Source organism: Scatophagus argus, chromosome 2 (genome assembly GCF_020382885.2).
Source record: "Scatophagus argus isolate fScaArg1 chromosome 2, fScaArg1.pri, whole genome shotgun sequence".
NCBI lineage: Eukaryota > Metazoa > Chordata > Actinopteri > Scatophagidae > Scatophagus > Scatophagus argus.
Genome location: NC_058494.1, coordinates 318259 through 345539, shown reverse-complemented (window position 1 = coordinate 345539; position 27281 = coordinate 318259). Strand labels below are relative to the sequence as shown.

Genomic DNA, 27281 nt, shown 5'->3' with positions numbered 1-27281 from the left:
TGTTATAATGGATGTCAGTGTGTATTGATGTACTGTTAAGATGATTAAAGACATGTTATGTGTCTTCCTTGCTGTATTTGTGTGCTTATCTATAACAGGGATAGGCATTTTTTCTCAAGTGTATGTAAAGTACTATATAATAAACATATATTTCATAGGTTCCTCCTCAGCATCTGAAAAGAGTCTTGGGACTCTTTAATGAGCTTTGTCAAGTCTTTGTGAAATGATGTCATATTACTGTCATGTTCTCTCAGAAATTGGTCAGAAACTACAAAGTTATTATTTATTAATAATAAATCATTTCTTAATCTAGTTCCATTTAATCTTGAGAGATAAAAACATTTGAACAAGCACTATAAGGAAAAAAAATCTTAATTTAAATATTATATGACAGGTTGTTATCAATCAATGGTCTACTTTGTAGCATACATAGAAATAATATTATTGCTAATGGATTTTTAGAAAGTTGCTAGGAGAAAATTAAAACTTGCAAAGTTGGCATCATGTATGTATATGTGTTATTCACAACCTGACTGACTGAGTCCATTTAATCTAGACATTCGAGAAGGATTTAAGATGTTGCTGTCATGATGCTTTCACTACATGGTTAGTACAGACAGGTTGTTGCTGTTTGAAATATTAAAAAAAAGAGAGAGTAATGATAGGAACTGAAGGACCAGGACTAAATGTGCAAAAGACTGAATGCATCACAACACACTGGGCACCAAACTTCAGCATCAAACTAAGATGAAGATTTGATTTTAAGCTTTTGTTTTGAAGATATCATTGGTTATTCAGGATAGAATGCTACAAGCCATTTTGACATTGACTTAAGAATCAGATACTGGATAAATCAAATAAGTGAGTGAATTTACTGGAACTCATTGTGGAACAAATACAACCAAGTGCCAGGAAAAATTATGAAAACAGAATATAAAATTTTGAAAATCTACTCAAATGGCAAGGCTATCAGCTATAAAAAGATTTTGGAGTAGGACATCATTGCAATGGACCAGACTGCAGTTTAATTTTGATTTGGTTTTATACTGCTTCCTGGGGCAAACTGGATAAGGATATGATCAGAAAGTATTTCAGAGTTTGTGGACTGCGTGTCGAAACTGGTGCAAAGGCGACATAATAAATCATTTATCATTTAAAGGTAAGCTGTGACGATGTCAATAATCAGTCAATATCCAAATTAAAGTGTTAGTTTGTGATTGTTCATAGACATTTTACTCTACCATAGTAATAGCTGTTAATGTTTATATCCAGGGTATGGACACCTTGATTTAGATATCAGCTTTTGATTAATTCATCATGAGGCCGTTTGCTTTGTTGCCATTTATACACCTTGACTGGTTGTTCTTTCATCTGGTATACCTGCAAATATTTCACAATAAAGGGCCTTGTCAGAAAGGGTTTTAATTTGAAATGGATGGAAGTGATGAGTTTGTATAAAAAACACAATACAGTAACTTTAACAGGGCAAAGGGTGGTAGATCAAAACAAGATGTTGTACTGAAATTCTGAACAATTAAAGGGTACTTTAAACAAAGAGAAAATAAAGGACTACCTCAAATATAGTCCTGCTTATATAAAGGCCTGGTACCCTCTGCAGTTGAGGTAAATAATGGCCCTGGTCATTATTTGAAGAAATATAATAGTTAAACTTATTTCATATGATCTATAATGAACACACACATATATATATAGACCCCTTTCAAAGTATTATGATGTACTAAGTTTTTTGTTGTATTTATTTATTTGAGAATTTTTAGTAAATTCCATTGAAAACTGGTGTCCATGTGTGGCTGGTGGCTGTCAACGCAGTCATTGGAGTTTTGAAGCTACCAAAAGGGACAAAAATGTTGACCAAAGTCAGATGTATTCCAATCCACATAAGTGCTTCAAAATAAAGCGTGATTTTTTTTATTTTTTGCTTGTTTCTGCCCATCCCTGTGTATACTAGATAGTATAGTGTTCTTATACTGGTAGCTTTATGTAAGTATGTTGTACAAGTGTTTTTATGTGTGTGTGTGCACATGTGCATCTGTCCATGCATCTCTTGGATCTCGTAAAAGTCTCAATTAATTAGGAGATTTCAGACAGAAACAAGAAAAACAATTAGGAACAATAACATTACCATTATCTGCTACCAAACAAATCACTATTATTTTATTATTTCATGGACATGATTTTTCTGGATGTGATTTTGTTCATAGCTCTGCTTTTATATCCACAATTCCTTATCACATCCCTGATTAGTGGTGTTATTGCAGTCAAAATCACTATTGTCCTTATTTTTTTATAGAAGATGAGCTTTCATGGCAAAAGTCTATGAAACAATAATCTGTGTTTATTTGGAAAACTGTCCACTGTGCTTGATTGTTTCTCATGAACTTATAAATGACCAGCCACCACCTTTCTCACTGATGGTCAAGTGATTCACTTTGTAGCTGGGCAGGTCTTTGCTGAAGCCTGACAGCCAAGAGGAAGGATGACAACATTTATCCAGTCTTTCTAGATGGTAAAAGAGCAAGATTGGCTGTAAGGCACTGGCTCGGGGGTTGGTCAGGAGAGATCAGTCATGCTGAGGCTCATGGGTAATCCTGGACGAAGGTAAGCCACAGGTACACGACCATTCTCACCGGTTGATCCTGTGATGGATAGACGAGCTTTGGAGCGCATTGCATCTGTGAATTTCATCTATGCAAAAAGAAAAAATATGTTAATGATTTGATGAAAATGTTTATATTCTGAACATCAAAATAAAAACAGATAGAAAAACAGCTTGTCCTTCAGAATTTCTTGTTGGCCATTTGTTCTGACAGAAATGGATCATTATTTTATAAAATGCTTATTTCTGAGAGTGGTATGAAAAGATTGTCTCAGGACTGGAATTAATGTAAATGCACTTCTGTGTATTGCTTTCAACTATAGAACAGATACAGATATTTGAAATTACAAAACATAGATCCGAAAATGCTAAAAAAAGAAAAGCTAAGCTTCTTTTTCAGAGAATTTTGTTCTGGATTACTATCAATCAAAACTTGCAATGAAGTGAAAAGAAAAACTCTTTATATAGTTGACTAAAATACACATAGTCATTGCAGTTAATTTTTGAAATAATTCCAGGGCATACATTTATGCTGATACATTCTTCATTTGATCTGTGTGATTCACATGTACAGTACATGATGAGACAGTGTGGCGTAATCTTGTTTTATTCCATATTCATTGACTTTCAATCAGTAATATCAGACTCATCCCATATTCAACTTTTACATTGAAACCCTTTGTTATGACACGTACCCTACACTTCCAGACTGACATAATTATGTTAGTAAAACTTGTGCTGGGACTTTGATCCACATCTAAACCAAACCCTGTCTATCTGAATAGGTCAACACAAATATTGTTGTAAATGGGACCCAGAAAATAATACAACAATACAAATGTTTTTAACCTCATTTATTCAACAAAAAGGAGAAAAGAAAGAAACAGCATGAGGGAAAGAGAAGAGAGAGATAGAATGTCTATGCGACTGAGCGAACAAAGAGGGAGTATGCACATGGACAAAGAAGGAAACTTAACTGCTAATTATTCAGTGTAATTCTGTGACTTATGAGTGAAATGTTGTAGACTGCAAACTACTTTTGCAGTCTGCTAAGAGCAGGAGCAAAGTGACAGTTGTCTCATATTATGTAATGAATGAATGGAGAATATAGGTTCAACCCAAGCAGCAGGCCCAAATAGCAAGAGACATTCAAACCAATTCACTGACAAAGGAATAGTCGCCTTATGTGAATATTATTTCTTGGTTTGTATTATATCTTATATATAAGAATATAATGATATAGTGACTGATGCTGCAACAGCATGGCATTCTTGAATAATTACTTTCAATTACAATTACATGTTATGACCATAGACTAAAATGATAGTGTATTTACCAAAAAATGAAGCAAATTATTTGCATTGTGCAATTACATTTGAAAAACCAATGCAAATCCTGTGCAGGCTGAAAATATTGAGCTTGATGGCGCTGGTGAGGTCGGCTGCTGTCGTACCTGCTCCCAAGATTTGTTTGTATATAGTTGTTTTTAGCATAATTTTTAACTTGTTAAGCCATCCACAGTAAACTGTGCTCCTATCAACTTAATCCTGGACCCGACCTCGGCATCCTACGGGCAGGCTACAACAACAACAATGGACACACAGGCCACAGGTCACGGAGGAGGCCCCGAGGGAAACGAGCTGGTATTAGGAACAGACTGAGACGCAGAGCACACCATTCACCTCTGCCCGGTATACTACTCGCCAATGTCCAGTCACTGGAAAACAAGCTTGATGAACTCAGGGCCAGAATAAAGTCATCTGTCTCACTGAAACATGGCTGACCCCCCCTGACTCCGGACTACGCTGTTCAACCAGTGGAGTTCTTCTCAGTTCACCGCAAGGACAGGACGGGCGAGTCTGGTAAATCAAGAGGAGATGGTGTGTGTCTGATGGTGAACAACAACTGGTGTGACAACAGGAACGTTGGGTCTCTCAAACACTCATGCACTCCTGACCTGGAGCTCCTGACCATCCAGTGCCGTCCTTTCTACCTGCCCCGTGAGTTTACTTCGGTCATCATCAGCGCTGTTTACATCCCACCTCAGACGAACACGGACACTGTTCTCACCGAGCTACATGAGGCTATATCCACCTATCAAGCTAACCAGCCTGATGCAGCCCTCATCGTGGCCGGGGACTTTAACCGTGCTAACCTGAGGAAGGTGATACCAGAGTTTAAACGACACATTGACTGCTCCACCAGAGGAGAGAGGACTCTGAACCACTATAACTCTCCTTTCAAGGATGGTTACAAGACCAAGTCTCTGCCTCCGTTTGGCCTTTCGGACCACAGTGCAGTCCTTCTCATGCCGAAATATTAACATCGGCTGAAGCAGGGTGATTCATGGGTGATTTCAACATCCACGTGGATGATAGTAATGATAGCCTTTGCGCAGCATTTATCTCTCTATTAGATTCAATCGGCTTCTGTCAGTGTGTACATAAACCGACTCACTGCTTCAGTCACACTCTTGACCTTGTTCTGACATACGGTATTTATGCTGCCCTCGCACTGCGTTCCAGTCTGCTTGCAGAACTAGACAGCTAGCTAACATGTAAATGAATGGTCGAGATCCCAATAAATCAACAAGGCGTTCTTTTCTTGTTTTTACTGATCCTCAGTCACTCGTACATTCACTTGTATACTTTTTGTAAAACTGCAACAAAATACAGAAATAAAGATACATAAATTCCACGTAATAAATGTGTGTTACGTTCAACAGAAACGCTATTGACAGAGCTCCGAGTAAAGAGCTATTTTTAGCCTGCACATTCGTGACGAGAGCTAGCATGACTAGCCGCTTCTCGGCCTTTTGGCTAAGACAGCGGTCGCCTCCTTTTGGTGGTATCTCATTTGCCTTCCAGTGGCATTTGGTTAATACCAGCTTTTTGGAGGATATTCCCGGGCAGTCGTGGATCAGCGGTTAGGGTGTCGGACCCGTAACCGGTGGATCGCTGGTTCGATTCCCCGTACTGGTGTCCATGGCTGAGGTACCCTTGAGCAAGGTACCTAACCCCCACTGCTCCCCGGGCGCTGCACGCGGTCGCCCACTGCCCCGGGTTTGCTGTGTGTGTGTGTGCACGTCACTTGGGTGGGTTAAATGCAGAGCACAAATTTCGTTGGAGTGAGTTCCCTCCAATGACAAAATATGTTACTTTCATCATCATCTTTCATCCGCTAAACATGAATAACAATCATTACATCTAGAGCCAGAAAAACTAACGTAATCCAGTCAAAATCAGTGTAGTTCCACCTTATATCACAAGCTAACACAAAATATCTACTTACAGACAAATAATGTCCAAGGCTCCAGTGTGTATGTCGAACATAAATGCAGCAATGAAACTTGTGGCAATTCACTGAATACAAGTACACTTCCGTCGGCCCTGCAGAGTGGATAAGTAGTCTCTCCTCCATCTCTTCCAAAAGGTGTTTGCAAGGCACTGGACATGTTTCCACTGTTTCCCATGCAATTCTGCCATCTGGAAGTGTCCAGAGGGAGCTGAGGCTGTGCTCATCTTCTGGGTGAGAAGCATCGCCGGGGTAAGGACTGTGGGCGTGTCAGGGTCAGAGGACACAGGCACCAGGGGTCTCGCATTCATTATAGCCATGACTTCTGCTATAAGAGTGCTCAACACCTCATGTGTCAGGCGGGTGTGTCCAGGTTGGAGCAGCATAGCATCCAGGATGCGCCTGGCAACGCCGATAAGTCTTTCCCAAGAGCCCCCCATATGCGAGGAGTGTGGCGGATTAAAAAGCCATGAGCACCCCTTGCTTTGGGGGTAAGCTGTAATTGTTGAGTCTTCCATGTTAATGCCCAGCTCTTTACAGGCTCCAACAAAGTTAGTCCCTCTGTCAGAGCGGAGAAGCCTGGCTGGACCATGGATAGCGAAAAATCTTCTCAGGGCGTTGATGAAGCTGTCGGTGGTCATGGACTCGATGAGCTCGAAGTGGACAGCCCTGGTTGACATACATGTAAAGATCACTGCCCAGCGCTTACTGTCCGCACTTCCTCCTCTTGTTCTGCGTGTCATAATGGCCCATGGCCCGAAAACATCAAGGCCTACATGAGTGAATGGTGGCTCTGGCGTGAGCCTGTCGGCAGGCAAGTCTGCCATCTTCTGTTCTTGTAGCCGCCCGCGAAGCTTGCGGCAGATCACACACTTGTGAATGACAGAAGACACCAGACGCTTTCCTCCTATGATCCAGTATCCTGCTGCTCTTAAAGCGCCCTCAGTTATGTGTCTGCCCTGATGCACTACTTGTTCATGGTAGTACCTCACCAGAAGTGTGGCGATATGGTGAGTGCGTGGGATGATCAGAGGATGTTTCTCTTCACTAGACAGGTCCGGGGCGTATGACAGGCGACCTCCGACCCGCAGCAGGCCGTCTTCGTCGGTCACTGGATTGAGCTTTTTGAGTGGACTCTGCTTAGGAAGTGCTTTGCCCTCTCTGAGGCATTTCAGTTCATTTTCATAGACTTCATGCTGGACCGCACGGATGATAACTCTCTTCGCATGTGACAGCTCGCTTGTGGTGAGTGTGTCTTGGAAAGAGCCCCACCTGTTGCGCTTCGAGCTGGCTGAATTTTCTTTAAAAGAGGCTGCAACATGGATTAGCCTGGCTGTAGCTTTGCAGAGATTTAACCAACTAGAGAATCTTTCAAACCGCTGTGAGCCCAGGTGAGCATCCAGGGCTCTGGTAGCCAAAACCGCGACCTCAGGCCGGATCTCAGCGTCTGCTTCGGGCTCCACCAGGGTGAAGACACTGGGTTCTAGGATCTCCTCTGTGTTCCCACGTGTGAGGAAACTTGGACCGGAGAACCAACTGCTTTGCTGTAGCTCTTCTGCAGGCATAAACCTTGTAGCGTGGTCCGCAGGGTTCAGGTCCGTAGGGACGTAGGACCATTGGTCTGGATGGGTGGATTGTCTGATACGGGTCACCCTATTGGATACATACACGTAGAATCTTCTTGACGAATTATGGATGTAGCCAAGCACAATTCTACTATCTGTGAAGAAACTGACAGCGTCCACATCGCCAAATACGTGGACTTTCATCCTGTACTCCACTACCCCCTTGTTTAAGTCATTGTCCTCGTACCAGAGGTAGCGTAGGTAGTCTCTATGATCACTTCTGACCACAAAGCAATAAAACATTTGCTGCACATCTGCTGTAACAGCTACTGGGTCTTTTCTGAATCTAAGGAGCACTCCTAACAGTGAGTTATTCAAATCAGGCCCACTGAGGAGCACATCATTCAGGCTGGTGCCCTCACATTCAGCACTCGAATCAAATACTACTCTTATCTGACCCGGCTTCTTCGGGTGATAGACACCAAACGTGGGCAGATACCAGTGTTCTTTACCTGGTTCCAGAGGTGGTGCGCGTTCGGCTTGGTCGTTGTCCAGCATTCTTTGCATGAACTCTGTGTAGTGACTTTTCATTTCTGGCTTTTTCTCCAGTGTTTTCCTGAGAGAGGCAAGACGATTCACTGCTTGTTCCCGGTTGCTGGGGAGGAGTCGTCGTGGCGACCGGAACGGCAGAGGCGCTACCCAGCTGTGGTCATCATCCTGGTAGACCTCGTCGTTCATGATGGTCAGGAACGCTTTGTCATCCATTGACAGCGCTGGTTTGTTGTCATCTTTTGAGATTACGAAAACTGTGTGCCCTAGCCTATCTGTGCTTACTGCCTGATCCACTTCTCCGTGTGTGAAGGAAAGGCAGTTGTGACGATGTGGCTTGCCACTGTAGTCTTCCTTCACCTGGATGCTGTTTGGGCAGGGACGGAGAAAGGATGTACGGCCATTAGGTAGCACATTTGCCTTGTACACGCTAACTTCAGCTGGTTTGTGGGCAGCCTCCAGACAGGCTTCGCCCACGATGACCCAGCCTAAGCCGAGCCGTTGTGCATAAGGAGCGTTGTGTGGCCCGTTGATTTGTTCCCGTACCTTATGTACTCTCAGGATGTCTCTTCCCAAGAGCAGGAGGATGGGTGCGTCAGGGTCCACAGCAGTAATCTTGTGCGCAACTGGCTGGAGGTGGGGGTGATTCAGCGCCACATGTGGTGACGGAATTTCTGATCTATCATCAGGCACTATGTCACACTCGATCAGTGTGGGGAGAGGGAGTTGTAGTTTCCCATCCATGGATTCAAGCATGAAGTTGGTGGCTCGCCTGCCGGAGGTTTCTGTGGTCCCCGAGCAGGTTTTCAGAGTATACGGCGCTGGACTGGCTTTGATGCCAAAGAGACTGAAGAACTCAGCTTTTGCGAGTGACTTGTTACTCTGTTCGTCTAGCACTGCATACATCTTGATTGCTTTTTCTTTTTTCCCTACAGGAAAGGCTTTGATCAGGCAGATCTTGGCACATGAACGTGGGGTGTCTGCATTGCCACATACCTCGGTGCAGCAGTTGGACACGGCTGTTGGTGTGTCAACGTTGAGCTCCCCGCTTTCCTCCTTGTCCACCATGGCGTGCTCTGCTGCAGTCGGAGGACCAGGGTGGAGGGCTGCAATATGTTTTTCACTGTTGCACTCGGTGCATTTGATTGACGCTTTGCAGTCTTTTGCAATATGCTGAGTTGACCCTTGTAGCAAATGCGGTTGTCTTTCAGGAATGCCTTACGTTCTTCAATAGTCTTGGATCTAAAGGCCCTACACTTTTTGAGTGGGTGAGGCTTCCTGTGTATTGGACACTCGGTCTGGTTCGCTTGTTTTCTTCTCCGTGGAGCTGGTTTGACCAACGCTGGACTGGGATTCAACATCCGTCTTGTGCACACTCACTGTCGCTTTCTGGCTGGACTTTATGGCCTTGTCAGCTCTGGCCTGTACGTTGCCACCGGAGGCGGTGAAGGCGAAGCTGGGGTCGTTCCTCACTTTAGCCTGTTGGCGGATGAACTGTGAGAAAACGGGGAAAGGAGGGAAAGCTACCCCGTGCTCTTCTTTGAACCTGGACCCCTTGGTTATCCATTTCTCTTGAAGACTATAGGGCAACTTTTCCGCTATGGGGTTTACCCCTCGGGCTGTATCCAGAAAGGCAAGGCCGGGTAGAAATCCTTCTGCCTTGGCACATTCCAATTCGAGCAGGATATCACCCAGTTCTCTGAGTTTGGCGTTGTCTTTGTTTGTAAGCTTAGGAAAATCTTCTATCTTTTTAAGCAGTGCGTGTTCAATGACTTCGGGTGTGCCATAACAGTCCTCGAGGCGTTGCCACACCATGCTGAGGCCTGCGGCAGGATTGAGGACATGAACTGAGCGAATTCTCTTTGCCTGTTCGGCTGACTCGGCTCCGAGCCATTTCACTAACAAGTCTAGCTCCTCTCTGGGTGACAAGTTTAGATCGTTAGTGGCAGTCACAAAGGACGCTTTCCATGACCAGTAATGTTCAGGACGGTCATCGAACCTGAGGAGACCTGAGCTCACGAGTTCTCGGCGCATTAGGTATCTGGCGAGGTCTTGTGCTTGTTGTGGCTCATGTGGGAAAACTCTGTGAGGGTTGGTAGTCTGCTGAAACTTTCCAGGACAAGTCCTAGATGGAGGTCTCTCGCTTGGTTCTTCCTTTTTGATGTTTGTGACGTTCAAAATCGGACATTGGCGAGCAGCTGGTCCGGCATTTTGGTGTCTGGATATTCTTTGCGGGTCCACTGGCGTATGTTTCAGTGGCTGTGGTTCTTTGCAAAACAGCTCTGCATGTTGCTGGACATAGTTACCGGCTCGTTCGGCTGCACTGAGAGGCTTTTCGGGAACATATGGTCCTTGGCGCTTCTCCCCGCTTTCAATCTCCTCTTTCTCGTAGGCAGCTGCTTCGGCCTCGGCGGCAGCAGCATTCTTCTGGCAGCTGAGGACATGGAGACTGGCTTCGAGTTCAGCTTTCTGCCTCATCAGTTCGGCTTTCTGTCTCTTCACGCTGGCTTCCCTTTTTGCAAAGTCTAGCTGGGCTTGTGCAGCTTTTGATTTGGCTCGTGCTCTGGCCGCGGCTGTTGATGTCGACCCGTTGCTGGAGCACTGTGAAGGCTGATGGGATTTCTTTGATAACTGAGACCGGGCTCTTGTCTTTCGGTTGTCTTATGACTGTCTTCGGTTAGCTCTAGAGCGGCTGCACCTTGAGCCTGTTCAACGGCATCCTGCTCTGGTCTGCTTGAGTGAAGACTCATGATTTCCTGGCTAGTCTTTTTACTTGAGCCCGCTGCGCTGTTGTCTTTTTACTTGAGCCCGCTGCGCTGTTGTCTTTTTACTATGCTGCCCTCGCACTGCGTTCCAGTCTGCTTGCAGAACTAGACAGCTAGCTAACATGTAAATGAATGGTCGAGATCCCAATAAATCAACAAGGCGTTCTTTTCTTGTTTTTACTGATCCTCAGTCACTCGTACATTCACTTGTATACTTTTTGTAAAACTGCAACAAAATACAGAAATAAAGATACATAAATTCCACGTAATAAATGTGTGTTACGTTCAACAGAAATGCTATTGACAGAGCTCCAAGTAAAGAGCTATTTTTAGCCTGCACGTTCGTGACGAGAGCTAGCATGACTAGCCACTAAACATGAATAACAATCATTACATCTAGAGCCAGAAAAACTAACGTAATCCAGTCAAAATCAGTGTAGTTCCACCTTATATCACAAGCTAACACAAAATATCTACTTGCAGACAAATAATGTCCAAGGCTCCAGTGTGTATGTCGAACATAAATGCAGCAATGAAACTTGTGGCAATTCACTGAATACAAGAGTAGGAAACTAAACAGGAAGCTTAACTTACGCAGTTAGCGCAGTTGCGCATAACGCCCACACGGTGGCAGTATTTCCTAAGCTAAATCAGCTAAATTAAACTAAGTCAGAGTCAATATAATGCATGACTTCTTATGGAAGGCAGAATAGTATTGATGTAGAACATTTAATAATCTTTGAACAAAATCCCCTTCTATCTGACCATTATTTAATAACTTTTAAATTTGTTCTATTTGACTTCACACCACCAAGTAAAAACTCCTACACTATATACCTGTCTGATAGTGCTGTGGCTAAACTTAAAGAAACAGTTCTATTGTCATTTACTTCAGTATCATATCCCGATAATAGTAAACATTACAACTGTCCCTCTTCAAATTGACCATTTTGTGGACAGTGCTGCAAGCTCATTAAGGACAACGACAGACTCTGACAGAGGTTCACAAATTAAAGCAAAATGCACAAAAACTTGAGAGGAAATGGCATTCCTCCAAACTTACTGAATCTCTCTCAATCTGGCAAGACAGTCTTAGATTATATAGGAAGGCCCTACGGACTTCCAGAGCAGCCTATTACTCGAAATTAATTGAGGGTAACAAGCATAATCTCAGGTTTCTCTTCAGCATTGTAGCCAGACTGACAGAGAGCCATAGCGCTATCGAACCTTGTATCCCTGTGATCCTCAGCAGCAATGACTTTATAACCTTTTTTAATGACAAGATTTTATATATTAGAGATAAAATTCAACACCTATTGACCTCAGCTGGTACTGACCTACCATCAAACTGGTGCCTTAGATACAACCAGCTGAAACAGATAATCATCTTGACTGCTTTTCTCCTATTGACCCTTTTCAGCTACATTCACTTATATATTCATCCAAGCCAACAACATGCCTCTTAGACCCCATCTCCACTAAGCTACTCAAAGAAGCTTTACCCTTATTTAGCACCTGTATATTAGACATGATCAATCTGTGCCTTATAACAGGCTATGTACCCCAGTCCTTTAAAGTAGCTGTAGTCAAACCTCTCCTTAAAAACACACACTTGACCCAGAGGTTTTAAGTAATTATAGACCAATATCTAACCTTCCATTTAGTTCCAAGATCCTTGAAAGAACAGTCGCCAATCAGCTATGTGACTTTCTTGAAAATAATAACTTTGTCGTGTTCCCTGCCTGGTTCCTGTCTGCCCTGCGCCTCCCCCGTCTGTGTGCACCTGATCCCTGATTGTTTCTCCCTCACCTGTCTCTAATCTCTCCCCATTAGTCCTGCATATATACCCTCTTGTGTCTTGTCTCGTTGCCAGTTCATCGATGTTCACAGCCTCACGTACCAGCGTTTTTTCACAGTCATAGTCATAGCTTAGCTAGTGTTTGATCCCTGCTAGTTTTTTGACCTTGTTCTTGAGTTCTTGACAGTACGAACTGGCCAATATGGACTCAGCTGACTTGGACCCAGTTCTGCAAGCCCTTCAGGCACAGGGACAGAAGCTAGCCCAGCAACAGGAGCAGCTCATGTCTCTGTGTGTTGATCTGAGAGAACTGGCGCTCCACCAGGACTCAATGATGACAGCGTTGGGCTCACAGATTAATAATTTGCTCGGTCACCTGCCACGGGAAACTCCTGCTGCGGCGCCGCCTAACCCAGCCACTCTTCCAGGGTTACCCTCGGACTCACAGTCGCCCGATAGCGCCGCCTCATCATGCCTGCAGCTCTCTCACCCGGAGCAATTCTCCAGGGAATCAGGTGACGTGAAACCTTTTCTGACACAGTGCGAACTGCATTTTGAAATGCAAGCTGCGGCTTTTCCCACAGACCGAGCGAAGGTGGCTTTCATCATCTCCCACCTCACAGGGCGAGCAGAGGCGTGGGCCACAGCAGAATGGAGCCACGGGTCCGCAGCCTGCTCTATTCTCACCAGTTTTACTCAAGCCCTCGAGCAGGTTTTCCAACACACCACGCCATGCAGGGAAGCCGCCAGGTCATTACTCAAGTTGAGGAAAGGTAAATGCAGGGTTTCAAACTATGCTATCGACTTCCGTACCCTCGCCACTGAAAGCGAGTGGAATCATGTGGCATTAAATGACGCTTTTTTTAAAGGACTCTCTGAGTCTGTGAAAGCACAGCTGATTCCCATTGATTTACGAGAGGATCTGGATTTGCTCATCGCCTTGGCCATCAAAATCGACAAGAGACTTACCGAGAGGGGACGGCTTCGGGCTCGTGCATCGCCACACCACGGGTGGAGAAGCGACTCCCAGGATTGGCCGAACCACGTCCGTCCACCGGCATCCAGCCTGGTTTCCATCAACCACCCCACGGAGGAACCCATGCAGCTGGGTCGGACCCACCTTCCAGTGGAGGAGCATCTCCGCCGACAACGGGATGGAAGATGCTACTACTGCAGACCACTTGGACATTTAGTGAGTGCTTGCCATATCAAAGGGGCCAGTGCACAGTCTAAGAAGCAGATCCTGGTGAGTAGAAGCTTCGTCATTGGTAACCCTGCCAGGTTCCAGCCACAAGTCAAGTTTATTTCAGACTCTAATTCACTCCTGGTCTCCGTGTTCATTGACTCTGGTGCTGACGCTAACCTCATGAACTCTTCTCTCGTCAGGAGACTGAGAAAGAGGCTGAGAAAATTCAGTCTCCGACGGCCTCTTGAGGTTAAAGCCGTGGATGGCACCCTCCTGGGCAGGATAACTCACCGTACTCAATCGGTTAAGCTAATTTTTCCTGACGCTCACACCGAAATGTTAAGTTTGTTTTTGACTCGGTGGCTCATCAGGTAATTTAAGGTCACCCCTGGCTCCGGGCCCATAATCCTGACTTTGACTGGGGCAGTGGGAGGATTACTTCTTGGGGCCCTGAATGCGCTGGTTACTGCCTTCCCAGGTCCAGCAATCCAGCTGCTATTCCTGACCCCTTGAACCCAGACCGAGTTAATGTGCTGCCATGTTACCATGACTTAGCTGAGGTCTTCAGTAAAGCCAAAGCCATGTCCCTGCCGCCACATTGCCCCTATGATTGTGCTATTGACCTTTTACCAGGTAGCACCTGTTCCAGGGGCAGGTTGTTCTCTCTCTCAGCTCCAGAACGCAAAGCCATGGAGGACTACGTGAGGGATTCTCTCGCTGCCGGAATTATTCGTCCCTACTCATCTCCTGCCGGCGCAGGATTCTTCTTTGTGGAGAAGAAGGACAAGACCCTCCGACGAGTTTCACAAACCCTCTGTCTCATTCCTTGGGTTTGTGCTTGCTGAGAGATGTGATCCATTGGGCCCATACTAACAAGACTGTCTGTCACCCTGCTATCAGTAAGACATTGTTTGTGGTAGCAAACTATAGGCCGATATCCAGCCTCCCGTTTTTATCTAAAATACTTGAAAAAGTGGTTGCAAATCAGTTAATTGATCACCTACACAGGAACAGTCTCTTTGAAATGTTTCAGTCTGGTTTCAGAGCCCATCACAGCACAGAAACAGCACTGGTTAAAGTCACAAATGACCTCCTCATGGCATCAGACCGCGGGCTTGTCTCCATACTTGTTTTACTAGATCTCAGTGCTACTTTCGACACTGTAGATCACAGCATTTTATTACACAGATTAGAACATGAGACTAGGATCACAGGGACTGCGCTATGCTGGTTCAAATCATATTTAACAGATAGATTTCACTTCGCTCAAGTCAATAAAATTTCACTTCGCTCAAGTCAATAATGTTTCCTCTTCATATATAAGAGTTAGTCTCGGTGTTCCACAAGGTTCAGTGCTTGGGCCGATCCTGTTCACTTTATACATGCTCCCTCTAGGAAATCTTATTCAGAAACATGGCATAAACTTTCATTGTTATGCTGATGACACTCAGCTGTATTTATCTTTAAAGCCTGAAGAAACAGAGCTGTTAGTCAGACTCCAGGCATGTCTTAAGGACATAAAGGACTGGATGACCTCCAATTTTTTATTATTAAACTCAGACAAAACTGAGATCATTGTTCTAGGTCTCAAACACCTTAGAACTAGAATAGCTGATAATATTGTCTCTCTGGACGACATTACGTTGGCCCCCAGTACGACTGCGAGGAACCTCGGCATTATCTTTGATCAGAACATGTCATTTATCCATCACATTAAACAGACCTCTAAAACCGCCTTCTTACTTCTAGGCTGGACTACTGCAACTCACTATTGTCAGGATGTCCAAATTACTCCATTAATAGCCTGCAGCTGATCCAGAATGCAGCAGCTAGAGTTTTAACAGGAATCAGTAAAAGGGATCACATCTCCCCCATCTTAGCTTCTCTTCACTGGCTTCCGGTAAAATTCAGAATAGACTTTAAAATTCTCCTACTTACATATAAGGCCCTAAATGGACTAGTCCCATCATACCTGCAGGATCTAATAGTCCCATATATTCCCAATAGATCACTCAGATCACAGAGTGCAGGTTTACTTGCAGTTCCCAGAATTCATAAAAGTAGAACGGGAGGACGAGCCTTTAGCTATCAGGCACCCCTACTGTGGAACCAGCTGCCAATCTGGGTTCGACAGGCAGATACCACCTCCACCTTTAAGACTAAACTTAAAACCTTTCTGTTTAGTAAAGCATATAGTTAGCACCAACTCTGTTACAAAGAGTAGAAAAGTAACAAAACTTAGTCCAGCCATAGTCACAACTTTATGAACAGGTTGTTCATAAAGACAACAAATAAACAAAGGTTAAAAAAATACGATGGGAGCTGCAGCTACAGGCTGCCATCTGGACAGTCTCGATGAACGGCTCAGGATATAGGAGGAGTGGTAAAGATTAGAGTTCAGGTGGGTTTAATAAAATGATAAACAAAGGGAAAGGAGGTTAACATGATCTTGGGCAATGAGTAAACAAAGAAAAGGGGTATCACAGCCACATACAACTTTGATCAGATACCTTGCATTCAGTGTTTATGTTCATGTTACCATTGTTTATCAAAAACAGTTGCTGCACTTCCAATTCCAGTGAACCTCTGTGACAATGTTTGCCTCCTTGTTGACTTTAGTAAGCACATAGCTTCCATGTAAATGGCTATTAATGATTTACTGAAGTTTTAGTAAAATGCATCTAATCTTGAGAAAGATCCTTGAAAAGGCAGACAATTATGTGGCTTCATACATAATTATTTGAGGATTTGGAGACAAGTTTTAGAGCGCATCACAGAACAGACACTGCATTGGTCAAAGTTACAAATGACCCTCTTTATTCTTCTTTATTTTATCATATGAGGGACTTGACTCTTTACCTGCATTATTAGACCTTAGTTCTGTATACCATTGACCATCACATCCCATCACAAAGACTGGAGAATTTAATTGACATTAAAGGAACTGCCTTAAGATGGTTTACGTGCTGTTCATCAGACTGATCTCAGATTGTTCATGTTAACAGTAAATCCTACCATCATACCTTAAAGAGCTTACTGTACCCTTACCCAACTAGAACATGTGTTACTTTGTTAGTTATGCTGTGATAGGCTTAAGCTGCCATGGGGCTTCCCATGATACACTCAGTTTCTCTCTCCTCCTTACCCCTTTCTTCTGTACACATTCATGTCCAGTTAACGGATGTTAATTGGACAGAAATCTCTCTTTGTCTCTCTCAAAACTGGTGAAGGCAGATGACTTTACTTGGAGATGTTTCACATTAACAGAGTGCCAGAAATTATAAGCATTTGGGAAAGTTTCATTGAGGTCAGATTATCAGTGATTAAAAATAATGAAAAGGGGCCAAGTGACCGAGAAAATGCAGTTGAAGTTGGTATGCACCACCATAATGTGAATGCTGCTGTTTGAGTTGTTACATGGTATGATTTTAATGCCAGTTAAAAGTTGTCTAAACAATGTCTATGGCTGTGAAGTGAGGAAAATTTTAGCCATCAGTCAGTTTGGCTGGTGGCTGGGGGACAGCAGGCTGAAGTTGGGGGCATGTTAAGAAGACTGAGTGTGTGTGTAGTTTCCTGTGTGCTGAGGGGTGTTGGCTGCCACCTTTATAACAAAAATAAAATCAATGTTATTATACTTTGGGAAGAATGATGACTCTTTAGTGTTTTGATTATTACTACTGATTCAAGTGACAATAGATTTAAATACTAATAGCACCAATAGTTGACAACTGCAAGAGAGAGAGAGAGAGATTCAGTAAGTCTTCTTTTTGTAAAATGTAAAAAACAATTTCTGGTTTGCCTGCTAACAAGTAAAATGAAAATCAGAATAAATAAAAAGACAAAGATGAAAACGTAATGTATTTTTTAGACAAAATGTGAAAATATTACTTGCTAGATTGCACATCACAGAAGCAGCACCTTTACCTGCAACTAAATTGGCTAGGTGACTAAGTGCCAGACCAAAATGTTTAGGCCTTCATGGGACATGTCCGCTGTAATTTCTTTAGATTGAGTATGACAAGGCAGACAAATAAGACATCTATAAGAGGTCTGCATGAGAGCGAGGCTGCTGTATTCCAAAGCTGACTATCCAAAGATGACCATTCAAAGAAGATCATGAATTGAAGTATTTGAATTATTCATAGTCTCAAACAGAACGTTATCCTTTTTTCAGGTTTACCTTTTACCTTCTTGTGTTATGTATGCAATGTTACAAGGCCAAAGAACACAGCAAGAAAACACTGAAACACTGCTCTTCAACTGTCTCAAATACCACATCAGTAGTCCAGCCTTTAGTTTCATAACTTATCTATGTTACGATGTAATACTGCACGGCATCCAGAGACTTCCCTGCTCACCTTTTTGTCTGCTGTCGTTTTATGAAAATATGGAATGTACAAGCAAAAAAGACATCTTTAACTGGATATGGAGCATTCGCAAATGGCATTTGCAACATTTCCAACTGTAACACCACGGGGACTACAATATTTTTAGCAAGACAAGCAAGCTAGCCCATAATGACTCAAAAACTATTGGATTGTGTGTATATATATTTTACTCCCAGACCTCTCCAATAACTTTGTAAGCTGAAGTATGAGTGAATATTACAAACTGTATTATCAATCAGTCAATATTATAAGTGGCCCATATCAAAGCAGTGAACAGCAACAAGCGAGTTTCTGGCTCCACAAGCTGAGCAAAGTTACTCCAGTTAGTTTAATAATGCTTGAAATTACACACTTGTTTCACTATCACAAAACCTGCAGCATGTCAATAACTATGCACTCAAAGTTCCGACATTTGTCAACACCCCCAAAAAAACAAAAGAGCAATATGCAGATTATTGGTAATAATATTTAATATTGAATTAATATTCACCAGGAGGCCAGAAACACAACGTGAACTAAATGCTAGTGCCTCCAAATGTACAAAAAATATTATCAATGTTATTGCAGGTTTAAGGTTCATACCTGCAACAAACACTGATAAAGAGAATCACTGTCAGTTTACTAGTGTATTTCACAAAATTTGTTTGAGTGGCAAATGACATCATTGTGGCATGTCACAGCTGGGTGGAACCTAATATCACTGAAACAGCAAGGACCCAAAACAAAAGACAAAACAACCATCAGAAACACATAACATTAGCTGCCTGTGAACACCTGCCAAAAACCCTGGATGGCTAGGGGATAATCAAGTAGGGCAATAAGAAGACACCAGAGACAATATTTTAATAGAGGGGGTTGTTAACTACCACCGCTTGTTAAGACTTGATTAACATTCTTACATATGACTACTGAGTGAATCCCATATGCTGATGTAGACTGAGATGTGGCTTTAAGCTGAGGAAAAGCTAGTAATTATGACAATAAATCTCAAAAACTGTGCACATAAATAAACAAGTATGTGAATATGATGGCAAATACAAAACAATTACTCAAAAAAAGCATCCTCATGGGGGAGCATTTCTGCATTGTGAGTGCACACAACAGTAACTGCATAGCACATCTTCTGTGTTCAAGATGGCGCCGAGGATGGACACCCTGGTGTTTTGGTGCGCTCTGTTTTGTCTGTTTTTGTGTAAATATTGTGTGTCCGCATGCTCTTCCACCAGAGAAGAGCTCATGAACTCCATACCCGTTGACTTATCTCCAGTTTTTTGAGCATCTGCTGCTTACTCCGCGTTTTAGTCAAAAAAGTGAGGCGCCAACGCAGAGGAAAGTGAGCTGGTGCACTCGTGCGCCTCTGCAGACATGGAACACGCACACCGTTACCTGGGATCTTTCTCTCTAACGCACGCTCACTCTGCAACAAAATGGATGAGCTGACACTGCTGATGAGAAATAACAGGGACTTTTCTTCATCTTGTGTTTTGTGCTTCACAGAGACGTGGCTTTGTGAACAGATCCTGGACTGCGCGCTGCAGCTGGAGGGATTCCAGCTTCTCCGAGCGGATCGTCACAAGGAACTTTCCGGCAAAACTAAAGGTGGAGGTGTCTGTTTTTACATCAACAGCGGCTGGTGTACCGATGTGACTGTGATCTCCCAGCACTGTTCTCCTGCTCTGGAGTACTTATTCATACACTGTAAGCCTTTTTACTCTCCGCGTGAGTTTGCTTCATTCATTCTGGCCGCTGTTTACATCCCGCCGAGTGTGGACGTGCACGAAGCTCAGCACGTACTCGCGGATCAGGTACTGTGTGTGGAGCAAACACATCCGGACTCCTTAGTTATTGTCCTTTGCGACTTTAATAAAGGAAATCTGAGCCAAGACTTATCCAAATACAATCAGCTGATCAAATACCCGACCAGAGAGGAGAACACACTGGATCACTGTTACACCACAATAAGCGGAGCATATCGTGCAGTGCCCCGCGCCGCTCTTGGTCTATCTGACCACGTCATGATCCACCTGATTCCCACATACAGACAGAGGCTGAAGCGCACCAAACCTGTGGTGAGTACATCTAAAAGGTGGACCAGCCAGACTGTGGAAGAGCTTCGTTTCTGTTTGGATTCAACGGACTGGGACGTGTTTAGGGCAGCTGCGGATAGTCTTGCTGAGTATACAGATACTGTAACCTCATATATCCAGTACTGTGAGGACAGTATTGTGCCAACACGCACCAGGGTAAGTTATAACAATGACAAACCCTGGTTCACAGCCAAACTCAGACAGCTGAGGCTAGAGAAGGAGGCTGCATTCAGAAGTGGGGATAGAGACAGCTACAAAGAGGCCAAGTACAGGTTTAGCAAGGAGGTGAGAAGTGCTAAATCCCTGTACTCTGAGAAACTTCAACAGCAATTCTCAGCTAATGACTCGGCCTCTGTGTGGAAAGGGCTTAGGCAAAGCACCAACTACAAGCCCAAAGCCCCCCACTCTACTGACGACCTGCGAGTAGCCAACAGTCTGAACGAGTTCTACTGTCGCTTTGATGGACTATCTGCTAGCCCTGACTCCCCCACTCACCCCATCAACACGGCCATTCACACCCCCCACACCCCTGAAGTCATTCCACCAGTATTCACCTCGGACCCCTCCTCCTCCACCACCACAGCCCTCTTTATCCACAATGCTGTATTGCATGAAATTGTAAAGATTTTCACAGAAACAAGGCTTCTTGTGGGAAGCCTTCCCAGAAGAGTGGAAGCTGTTATGGCTGCAAAAAGATCAACTCAGCTGTGTTACAAAGACTTGCACTAGTAGTGAGCCATACCTAATCCAAAACTGACCATTTATACTGCCTGAATTTTTGCATACACAGGATTTTAGTAATAATTTTTTGGCACACAATATTTTTAAATTTTTGGTTGCACTTTCAGCATGGATGCACTGTTTTATAAATGAGATCCCTGGTATCTGCAGAGATAACGTACCTTCATTTTTTTGGCCTCAGCACGGCTCTTGTAGCAGAACTCTACCAGTGCCACCATCATGGCCAGACCCAGACCTCCAACCAGGATGTAGAAGACTCCTGCTACGTTACTAAGGGACAGAGCGCTGGTCTTCTCCTGGTACATCACACAGAGGGAAAAAAGAGGGCAGTCACCCAAAGAAATTTATTAGTGGGGTATTTTTATGTTATGAGCTAACTTTAATCACTACCCTTAAGCCATTTCTTATGGACTTCATATGGAAGTTTTAGATTAGGACAACACATAATGACAGAGAACCAAACCAAACTTGACCTGTACACATTGAAGCAACATTTAACAATTCATTCTCTTTATTAGTTTGTCTGCATTAAAATCAGCACACATGCATGTACAGTTTTATAGGTGTGTTTGCAGACACTGTCTATTCTGAAAAAGCTAGTAAATTACTCAATTACCATCAAAAGCATTTTTTTTCCATTAAAATGGCTCCGGGCATCATTTATATGAGGTTTGATAACATAACATACATACTCAAGTACATAACAGAACATACTCAAGTACATAACATAACATACTCAAGTAAGACATTGCTGAAATGTAATGCAGTTACATCACTAAAAATAGGTCAAAAGGGCAACAAACATGAACAGTCAGAGAATCTGAATTCCTCCAGATTATCTAAACTACTTTATTTCAATCAGAAAGTGAAGACACAATATCATCTCTTTGATGCTGAAGCGAGAAATGGATGTGTAAACTGTGACTGATGTTTACAAAATTTGGGCATTATATTTTTGGTTGTTTCCAATCTGCCGGCCATTTGACTGCTTGTGTTTCTTGGCCCATCCGACTTTTTTTTATTTATATTTTACAAAAGTAACTGCCTACCTTATCTTAGGCGAGACAGACAATGTGAAAACTGTTGTCCATATGTCACATATATTGTATTATAAACCAGTTTACATTCCTTTCAACAGCAGGCTGAGAAGCAATGCTTCGCTGCCCAGTCTGATCGGATGTGGTCAGACTTGTGCTTTGGTAAACAGTAGCCATTGTGCAAATGCTTAAAAATAAGTATTGCAGTGTTCTAATGCTCAAGGTCAAACATCTACCTTGCTGGTTTTTCATTCATCACTGTGCTCAGGAGCTAGTCTCATAGCCTAGAGCATAATTATGTTAACATCAACATATGCCCAGGGTGTTTCCATTTTCTTTCATTCATGCTGGGTTAGCCTCCAGTCCACCTCAGCCATTACTGCAAGAGTTTTTATGCTTCTACAAGTTTGTGTTCAAAATACTGTTTATTGGTGACTTTCTCTTTCTCCACCTGAATGACTACTGATACACCTCAAATTACAGGGGAGACAGAAGGGGCTTGAAAACTGATAAATATACAGTAGTATTTTTAATTCTGCAATGAATGACAGAAAGACATAAAATCAAATTTAAATCAAACATTCTGTAATTGTATTGTGTAATCCATATTTTTCAAATGTGTGTGTACAACTTACCTGATCATTGCTACAGACTTTATCTTCTTGTCAATAATACATGTAGAATGATCAATTTGTCTTTGTAATGTATCAAGACTAATGTCTTGTTTTGTAGGCCTATGCATAGTTAGTGGACAGATTTTTTTTTTAAGCTTTTAACTACCGATCATTTCTGCACCATTTCTCTGCATTTCCTGATCCCAAGTTAGGTTATATTTTTTTCTTCAAAATAGCTGGTGACTTTAGAGATGGTGGTGGCCTCTCTGCACCGTTTCATTGCATTTCCTGATCACAATCCTTTGTGAGCCAACTTTCACCTTTAAGTCAATCACAAAAATAAAATTAAATATGTAGACAACTCTTCCCTAGTGATGTTTAAACGCAATGACAAATTGGTTATGTAGGAAATTTTTGAAAGTTCTCAATAAGTTAGGTTATATTTTTTCTTCCAAATACTTGGTGACCATAGAGATGGTGGCCCCCCCCCCCCCACACACACACACACTCACACACTCATCCTGAAGCTCCTTGCAGGAGCTAGCTACTTTGCTAGTAGCAAATGAACAAAAAACAATTAGTAATTTGTTGCACGTCCTCTGACCTTCAGGATAGCCTGAATTCTTTGAGGCAGAGATTTGACTACAGAAAAACAGTCTTCTGTATCAGTCTGGTTTCAATTTTCATGTACTGCAGTTGACAGCTCAATTTTGTGAGTCTTGTCGGTGACCACTTTTTTCAATTTTTACCACAAATTCTCAATTGAACTGAGATCGGGACTGTTTGATGGTCCTGTCACAGAATGGATATGCCTTTCCTGAAGAAAAGCTCTGACTGACATTCCTGGTTCTGTAGCAAGATGCATTGTCATCCTGAAAATTGACTTGAATTGAGTTGACTTGAAAATTGATTCCTCATAACCAAGTTCTCTAGTGGATGAAATGAGAAACGTGTGAAATTACAAGTACACTTGAGCATTGAGTTAATGATTGCCATCTCCCCTGACATGCAACCCCATATCAACAATCACTGGGGAAGTTTGTTTTCTTCAGGCAGTCATCTTTATATGCTTTATTGGAGTGGGACCAGACAAAAGTTCAGATTTATCACTGAACTTCACTTTTATCCAGTCATCCGCACTCTTTGTTTCTCTTCTGCCCATTGTACACCCTGGTCTGGTTGCCAGTCAATTGCAGGGCTGACACAGAAAGACAGACAACCACACATACACAAACTCACACCTAGGGGCAATGTAGCCAATTAGGAAGCCAGAGTACCCAGAGAAAACCCATGTGGGCAGAGGGAGTACATGCAGACTCCGCACAGAAGGGGACCGGGATTTGAACCTGGAACCCCCCTTACTTTCACGGCAACAATGTTAACCACTGCACCACACCACTGATGTTTGTAATAGAAATGATAATTTGAAGGTGATTCCATATTTTTTTTTTTCTCAGCCTTGAGTGATTCCATATTTTTTTCCTTTGCTTGATATGAAAAAATTATTTTACTATGGAAAAGCATTGCCTTTGATTTGTTTCAAGTCTGTTCCACAAAGTCACAATGTTCAGCTGTTTAACAAAATTTGTTTTGTGCTATGGATCTTGCAAGTGTGATGATTCCATAATTTTTACCACAGGTTGCACTCAATAAGTCCTGCTGGGATCTCATGCCATGTGCCAAGATTAAAACAATAGCAGAGAGTCCCAGAATCCTGAACAAGAGTTTTGCAATCATTCATATGAATGAGCACCAAAGCCTCACTAATCAGGCCTAGGTGTGAGGCTTACGTAACCCAGTGCTCTAAAATAAATAACACATAAAATAATTAATAAAAATACTAACTCTGCATTAAAAAATAAACATAAGTAATAAATACTATAATTAATAATAAAAATACTAGTCTGAATTACCGAACGTCAAAAAAATCATGTGATCTACTAATGAATGTGATGCAGGTGCAGCCAATCAAGTGTGCTACTACCCTAGAAACAGGAAGCCGCCGCTCACATTAGTGAGACGCCTGGAGCTACTGTTGAGAGCGGAGCGGCGGCAGATGAATTACCTGCAACAAAACCAAACGAACTGTTGATGATTTTGAACCGTATGAACTATCTGCAGCAAAACCAAAGGAACTGTTGACAACCTTGAACCTTTATGAACTACCTGAATTGGTGAGTGAGCTAAGTTGTTGCAGTTACCACACACATACAGCTACCAGAGTGTTTGTGTATTTGGTCTTACAGTGTGAGTGTTTTATTCATTTGTGTGTTGATTTATTTATGGCTTGTACCTCAACAGGCCAGGTTTTTCTATAACCAAGGAGAGATTCCAAGATCACAAGCTACGCAATCGACAACTAACCGGGAGCCAAGTCTGGAGGAAACAACCACCAACCACAGCTCAAACAACTCCTTCCATACGTCCCTGCCACAGCAGTAGGACACATGTGAAGACACTTGCTCAGAATAATTCCTTTCTGGAACGCGCGTGCATGTGCACGTGCACACACCAACAAACACACATACTATGCCCAGAACTCTCAAATAACTAAATTGAACTCAACCATTCTTTCCTGTTTCATTCAGTTTCTCTGTAAAGAGGTACTTTTGTTCAATTTGTGGTTATTTTGAAAGGTTTTCCTGTGATTTAAGTGAACTTATTCAGTTTATTTATTTTGAATTATTTAATTAAGATTCAAGTGTTAGGTTCAATTTGATTTACTGAGTTCTATAGTGATGTTAAGCTTATTTCATTTATTTGTGTTTATTCAACGCAGTGGGTTAAGTTAATAATTGGAAAGTAGTAGTTTTCTTCCCTGGAGTCCTTGTGCTTTCTCGTATTGCTATATTGCTAGCATAATCACCATAGTACTGTATCTTCTGTATACTTCATTGTCATTATCATTATCTACAGTTCCAATACTTCTGATATTATTACTGCTGCTATGCATCTCTGCTTGTGTGCTCCTTCTCTCACGCCTCACCCCCTCTGCCTCTCTCTCTTTGTCCGTCTCTCTCTCTCTCTCTCTCTCTCTCTCTCTCTCTCTCAACCCAACCAGTCAAGGCAGATGACTGCCCATCTTGAGCTGGGGTCTGCTCTGAGGTTTTTGCCTTCTAAAAGGCAGTTTTTCCTCGCCATTGTTGCCAAGTGCTTGCTCAAGGGGAATGTTGGGTTCTCTGTACTACAATTTAATTTAAGAGTTTGGTCTAGATCTGCTCTAATTGGAAATTGTCATGATATAACTTTTGTTGTGAATTGGCGCTATATAAATAAACTGAATTGAATTGAATTGAATTGAATTGAAAGGAATAAAGGTGCACCTAAAGTATTTTGACTTAGCTATTCTACCTTAACTAAATTAACTTAATAACTTAAGAAACTAAAATCTCAGAAATGCGAAAACAGCCAGTTCATATCTTGTAAATAGTGTGATTATTTTTGTTTGTAATTTTGTATTTAGATATATTTCTCTTCCATGACCATAATGTTTTTTGGAATTAATTTACTTTGTTATTTTTTAATACATGGCACCTATGCACTTCAAACCTTCTGGCCTCTGAGTCTTGATTTATTTCATGTCCATCAGTCCCTGGTCTCCCTGAGCCGAATCCTGATCTTCTGGTCATAGCCTATCCTAATATTTCACATCACACATACTACATTTAGTTTAAATTCTCCCGTTGCCCATTGAGGAACTCAGTGTGCCGTGAACACTGAACGAGCGCACAACGGCCCCACCAGCTCCAGCCTCTAATTGCAACAGATTGGAGCAACACAAAGAGGCTAATGTCTGGACAGAAACTTAGATAGTGTGCTGTTGTTATAGAACTGTTGTGTTCTTTGTTACGGAAGATAGATAGAGAGATAGATACTTTATTATTGAATTTCCCTCGGGTTCAAAAAAGTATGTATCCATCCATCCATCCATCCATCCACCCATCCATCCACCCACCCACCCAAGGGAAATTCACAAATTCCAGCAGCATGCCCAGACTTAAAAACATCTGCACAACTGAACGTTTATAGCGTGTCTTTAAACACTATATTAACTGTGCTTTGTTGTTGTGGGACCCTTGTTTATTAAGGACACCCACCGTGTCCTTTGTTTATTGAACGCTCATAAGACTCAAGCTCCTCGTCACTTTGTTTACACTCTGCACTTGTGCTTCTTTCACATCATGAGTGTTTTTCTTCTCGAGCCTATTGCCACCAACCAATAAACTGATATTCTACCATTTGAAGGACCGGCATCAAGTCAGCTGATGAACAGTTCACCTGCCTTGTTACCGCATAGTAAAATAACCCAGTTTATTGTGCTTCATGATAATTAGGATCCTCCCTGCTCTATGTATTTCTTCTTCTTTCCCATTTTACTAACCTGCCTATATACACTTTAAACACCTACAGCCACCTGAACATAGGGATCACACTTTTTGTTGGGCATGTGCTAGGTTGCGTTGTCCCATTTGTTCCCCACACTGCCTTTGTTTAAACCCTAGACGGTGAACCCGCCATCACTTCGTCTGCCATCTTGGTCCTCTCTCTCGTCTCTCTCACACACACAAATGCACACATACACTACATGTGTTCTTTTGCTTTGCTGTAATATGATTGCTTGTGTTTGTTGCTCTAGTTGT

At 42.6% G+C, this 27281-nt stretch overlaps 1 protein-coding gene across 5 annotated transcripts in view; it reads right to left on the bottom strand.

The window, feature by feature from the left end:
• Positions 1-758: 758 nt before the first annotated feature.
• LOC124064720 (glutamate receptor 2-like) overlaps positions 759-27281 on the bottom strand; it is a 151037-nt gene continuing 124514 nt past the window's right edge. For 4 of the 5 annotated variants that reach the window (XM_046399427.1, XM_046399409.1, XM_046399418.1 and 1 more), the window contains 2 exons: positions 21152-21286; positions 759-2706 (listed from right to left, as the gene is read on the bottom strand). In XM_046399427.1, coding sequence (XP_046255383.1) covers positions 2572-2706; positions 21152-21286 — 270 coding nt within the window. In that variant the 3' untranslated portion in view covers positions 759-2571. Of the gene's footprint in view, positions 2707-21151; positions 21287-27281 lie in introns of those variants that run through there. The other variant, XR_006844306.1, reaches the window with a different exon arrangement.